The 5,826-nt window shown below is 46.5% G+C and overlaps 1 protein-coding gene across 1 annotated transcript; it reads right to left on the reverse strand.

The window, feature by feature from the left end:
• Positions 1-3,630: 3,630 nt before the first annotated feature.
• On the reverse strand, positions 3,631-5,822 carry LOC124232137 (nuclear RNA export factor 1-like; the record flags this gene model as incomplete). The annotated part of the gene is made up of 5 exons (XM_046649095.1): positions 3,631-3,876; positions 3,988-4,048; positions 4,437-4,619; positions 5,131-5,203; positions 5,798-5,822. Coding segments are annotated over 5 exons (396 nt in total), but the record flags the coding sequence as incomplete, so codon positions are not given.
• Positions 5,823-5,826: the final 4 nt, after the last annotated feature.

Here is a 5,826-nt window from a genome sequence, read left to right on the forward strand (position 1 = left end):
ATTTTGTCGCTCCTATCTGTCCCTGCCTTTTGCCCACCATAACACGAAGGTAGTCTCTGTTAACATGTTGGTGCCTGTTTCCCAGATTTTTCTCTGTATTCAATGCACTAACATATTTAATCACACACATACTTATACACCCATGTTGATATATATATATTCTTTTGCAGAACTGGGGCATATTCTCCTTTATACATTATAACATCCATGTGTCACTTACTATGATTTATTTTGTATTTGTTTATTTGGTTTCGTATGTATTCATGTGTTTATTGGGGATCTATATTCCTTTCTGTGTTCATTCTTTCTTCATACCATTGACCTCTCTCTATTGTTTAAGATTATTTTGTATATGGAAGATATAAACCTATGCCTGAATATCGGTTGAAAATAATTTCTCCCAGCTTTTCACACACCTTTTAATGTTTTCTGTGCAGATGGTATTTGATCCTTTATAATGATTTTTAGTACAGTTATGTGCTACATAAAGACTTTCTGGTCAACAACTGAATGCATATAAGACGGTGATCCCATAAGATTAGTACCACAGAGCCTTTATATGTAGTAGGCTATAGCATCTAGGTTTGTGTAAATACATGCTATGATGTTTGCACAACGATGAAACCCCCCCAACAATGCATTTCTCAGAATGTGTCCCATTGTTAAGCGATGCATGCCTGTATTTTAAAAGTACTTTAGCACATTGTTTTAAACAGAACAACTGAATAAGAATGCCTTCAATGATGTTGAATGTCAGCTCAGAGGACAAAGTGGGGAAAGCTTAATCCTTTGTGTGACTCCAGATTATGAATCCTGGAGCAGTAATTTATAAGGTCGTTTCCTAGATCATGTTACTTAACTTTTGTCTTCTGTTTCCTGATTCTTGATAATTATTGGTCTTGGATAGACCTGGTAGGATTAAATGAGATGAACTGTGAAAGACCGTTTATATAGTAGTTGTACATGTTAATATCCTACCATTCAGGTTCCCTTTCCCAATGGCAAGAGCTTGTGCAGCTTCCAGAGTCCAGTTCAACACCTCAGGAATCAGCCAGTCCATGTGGGCCTCACGCCCAGGCCTCTTGGCCCACAGGGCAGGATTTCATCCCCACCATCATCTTCATGCCCAATGGGGGCATGCCACAGCTCAGCTCCACATCAAGGTAGTTTCTCACTATCAGTCCTTAAGCCTTGGCGATCCATCAGCTAAATGGGAGGCTGCTGGTTGACCTGTGCAGAGGGCAATGGGTAGTTATTAGATTGGAAAATTCATATGCCTCTCTGAGTCTGAGGTTGGTCATCTGTAAAATGGAACTAAGGGTGCCTTCTTCACAGAGCTTTTCTAAGAAGAAAAGGAGAAAACCTGAGAGAATGTCTGGCATGTGATAGGACTTTGATATGTATTACTCCCAGCCCACTCTGCCTCCTCTGTCTCATAAAATAGAATATGTGAAACATCATCTGGCAATGGAGCAGCAAGAAGTGAACTTTGGTCCCATGTCATCACTTTCTTTTTTCCTCATGCTTTCCTATCTCCTTATTTTCCCTCTAGTTTGAGAAGAGTGAAACAATTTTTTATTGAAGAAGAAATATAACAGGACAGCAAAGAATAGGACCAGGTCAGCTAGACAGAAGATGGAAGTCATCAAACATGTGTCCAGTTCTGGACCTATCGCCTGACCACAGGACCTTGGTGAGTCCCTTCCCCTGTGCTGGGATTCGTCCTAACACAGAGGAGCACTCAATGTATAAACTGGGGTTGGAGACAGGGGCTTTTTGGTCAGAAGGACCTAGATTTGATGCTGGGAACCATTACCTGCTGGTTGCTTGATCTCGAGCAAGTAATTTATGTACTATGTGCACTATAATTGTTGGTATCTCTTGTTTTTGTCGTTGTTGATTTCAGTTTTATTAGTAGCATTATTATTCCTACCACCTAGCCAAAGTGTGAATGAGAGGAGTGGGGATTACATTGCCAGATAGTACAAAGTTAGGGATGAACCCGGCCAAGGGTGGGGAACACAGGAAGTGAAGACAGAGACTAGGGGTGAAGTAAGCAGAGAAGCACTGAGCTCACTCTGGGTGTCAGGCCCTGTGCCGGTCCTCTCATGACCCTGGGAAGGTACTTACCGAAGAGCACTCCTGGTTCTCAGCTGCAGACAGCAGCAACCTGGGGGCTGTCCTGGGGGTGTCGAGCTGAAGGGCTATGTCCTCATCAGGTCCTTCATCCTTGAGGGATGCAAGGACTGCCCTTCCATCTAAGCCCGTCTCCTTTCCCTTTGCTCCTGAGTATCCAGAAAGGTCCTCCTGTGGATGCTTCCAGAACTTACCCTGAAGGCCATTTTTCACACAAATGATTCTTTATCTTTCCCAGTCTCCAAAAGTTGTTCTTCACACCAAGGAGGGGGGACACTGAGGTAAGGAAGGAAATGCCTGCCTCTCAGAGGTATGCGCTCTCCACGTTTCACCTGCCACATTGTACTTTTGTTAAGTAATGACTTTATACATCTCCATTTTTGCTGAGGAAGATTTTCCCTGAGCGAACATCTGTTGCCAATCTTCCTCTTCTTATATGTAAGCCGTTGCCACAGCATGGCCACTGACAGACAAGTGGTGTAGGTCCACATCCAGGAACCGAACCCAGGCTGCTGAGGTGGAGCACACCAAACTTAACCACTAGGCCGTCAGGGCTGCCCTACATTTCCTATACACAGTATATCAATAGACGCACACACAAACACACACACACAATGTATTTTCCTCAAGATAACAACCTTCAGCTTTCTTTTGTCATTCAGTACCTTATGTCAATGTTTGCAGTTGTGATTTTATGGATTATTATGGTTGAATAGCTTTTCATAGATTTCTTGGGCATTCCGATTGCTTTTGTTTTTGTTTTGCTTTGTTTTTTGTTTTTTTGAGGAAGATTAGCCACGAGCTAACATCTGCTGCCAATCCTCCTCTTTTTGCTGAGGAAGACTGGCCCTGAGCTAACATCCGTGCCCATCTTCCTCTACTTTATTTGTGGGACGCCTACCACAGCATGGCTTGCCAAGTGGTGCCATGTCCGCACCTGGGATCCAAACTGGCGAACCCTGGGCCGTCAAAGCAGAACGTGCAAACTTAAACTTAACCGCTGCACAACTGGGCTGGACCCCCTTTTGCTTTTAATAGCAATTCTAGGTTAATATTAGTTTCCCTTCTCTCTACTGATTTCTTTATATGTAAAGGGTATTAAGACAATGTCAGTCATATTATGCGGGTTTTCCGAAAATGAATCGTTTTTAAATTTGAATAAATTTGTATGGCTATGAAAGTAATTCTTTTCGCTGCCTAAAAATTTTTGACTAGTACTCTAGGGACACAGAAAGGCATCCCCGGGTTTGTCAGGGTTACAAAGCATCCTTCACCTCGGCAGACACACAGCACTGGGGAGCACACACTGCCTGGGCTCTGGAGGGGGGTCCAGAAATTCCATCTCTACCCCACGGTTCCCCATGAGTTTCTGACCCTCTCTGACTTCCCTTTCCTTCTCTGAAGACCAGTGCTAATGATGCTTGCCTGGAATGGATTTATCAGGGAATTTACACAACATGCAACATTATTCTTTATTATCAGAGGAATCAGGGATCCTGGGTAGGAAAAACACACAGAACAACTGCCCCTTTGGGTGAATGAGTGTCCATTAAACATTGGCTTCCCAGCCCCAAGCAGATCTCCAAGCTCAGTCCCAGGGATATACTCATAGTAAAGGAAAAACACAACAAAAGTGATGAGGATGAAGATGACAAAACCCAAGGGCTTCTTGTCAGGGCTGTGCTCTCAGGATCCTGGATCAGTCTGTGTGAGGGCCTCCTCTGGGATCTTGCACTGGGCCTGGAGGAAGTGAAGGGACGGAGTTGGGAGATCAGTAGAGCCCAGGAGCCCCGAGTCTCATTCCCAGGCCACCTGGCCTCCACTCACTTGGCCCGAATTCCCAGACCTCACCTTGAGCAGAGCGAGAACCTGTGCGGCTTTGGTGTAGTCCCAGTGGCTATCATGAAGGCACCTGTGGCGGAGGAAGGACAGGTGCCATCCATTAGGACCAAAGTGGAGACACTCTGACCGCACAGTGCTATTTCCTAACCTACACAACGGAAACACGTGGCCACGTTTACTGCATCATATGCAGCAGAATGAGTCCTGTGGCACAGTGTGTCATGGGAAAAACTCCCGGTACCCAAATGTCTGCCAATAAGAGAACAAAGTCAATGAAATCCATAAAAGGAATGCACACCTGTTCAAAAACAACCAGGTAGCTTATATGTACTGAGAGGGAAATGTTCAAGGTGATAATGAGTGCCATAAAAAAGCAAAACAAATTACCTGCAAGCTCCCATTATTCACGCCTCCACTCCTCCCAGCTCCCTCCTATCCTGTGCACACCCAGCACTCACTTCTGAGACCACTGCAGGTTCATGCCGGACTGGGTGGAGAAAGCCTGCACCATTTCCTGTTGCTCCTGGGAGAGGGTGGGCACAGAGCTGGAGGCGGGTGTGGGAACTGGGATGAAGAGCCCACTGTGAGTCTCCTTGGGGGTGGCGTCCCTCACAAACAGCTGGTCATTCAGGATGCACAGACTGGAGGAAAAGGGGGCCCCCAGACAACTGATGGATGGAGAACCCTACACCCCCAACAGTGATCCTGCTCCCACTGCCACTCAGCAACCAGATTCCTTCCAGAGCCCCACACTGGGCCTGCCCCCCCCAATTCCTTAGCTGGTACCTCTGTCCCTGCCACAGAGCCCACCTTTGGAGCGATTATTTACCAGCTTCACTATATTTATAGGTTTGTTCCCAAACCAGAGATGATTTTACACCTGCATTTACCGTGAACAGTAGGAAGACATTGAGTCACAGAGAGGTCATGTGATTTAACCAAGGTCACACAGCTAGGGAGTGTTGGGGCCAGGAAGAGAACCCAGTGTTCTGACTCCAGAGCCCATGCTCTTACCCACTAGGCTAGGCTGCTCCTTGGATCTAGTTGGTGGTCTTCCACAATACTGAGAAAACCCCGAGGTCAACACCACCACATTCCCACCCACTGAGCCCAGGCTGGGCTGGGTGCTCCCACTCACAACACAGTACTCACCTGGAACTGCTGGCAGGGATAGCGATGAAGGTCCGTGTGAAGGCACGAACAGAACTCTGAGACTTTCCTACCACTTTAAAGACAAACAACAAACAAAAATACCCCCTTAGAGTCGCACATGCTTTACATGCTCACATGGCGTTACCAGTCAGGGTCTGACTTGATAGTCATGCTGAAGGGGACAGTTGTTGACTGGGAGTCAGGGTGTCGGGAATCGAGAGGGCAACAATAGGAGCAATCTGCTCCCAGTCCAGGGACCCTATTATGTGTCGGGCTCTGTGACAACCACTTTACAAGTTCACTCGATTCATTATTCACAGCTACCCAAGAGGTGGGTATTATAAGCCCCATTTTCCAAATGAGGAAACATAGAGGTTAAGGAACCGGCCAAAGTTCATAGAGTAAGGATCTGGGATGAGAGACATCAAACTCCACAGCCTGTGTCCCTGATGCCTGAGCTGTGCAGGGCAGACAGGCATGGACACAGGTCAGACCAGGATGGTTTGGAGGCAGAGTGGGGACTGAAGAACACAGAGGGAGTAGGAAGAACACAGAGGGAGTAGGAAGAGAGGGGAAGGGATCAGGGAAGCTGGGAGAGTTCTGAGGGGGAGCCCAGCCACGGGGAGGGAGCAGCGGGCCATCTAGTGGAGACTCCACATACACTCACCTTCCTTGAACACCCCGTTGACAGAGAAG

The sequence above is a fragment of the Equus quagga genome, unplaced genomic scaffold, assembly GCF_021613505.1.
Source record: "Equus quagga isolate Etosha38 unplaced genomic scaffold, UCLA_HA_Equagga_1.0 HiC_scaffold_2716_RagTag, whole genome shotgun sequence".
NCBI classification, from domain to species: domain Eukaryota; kingdom Metazoa; phylum Chordata; class Mammalia; order Perissodactyla; family Equidae; genus Equus; species Equus quagga.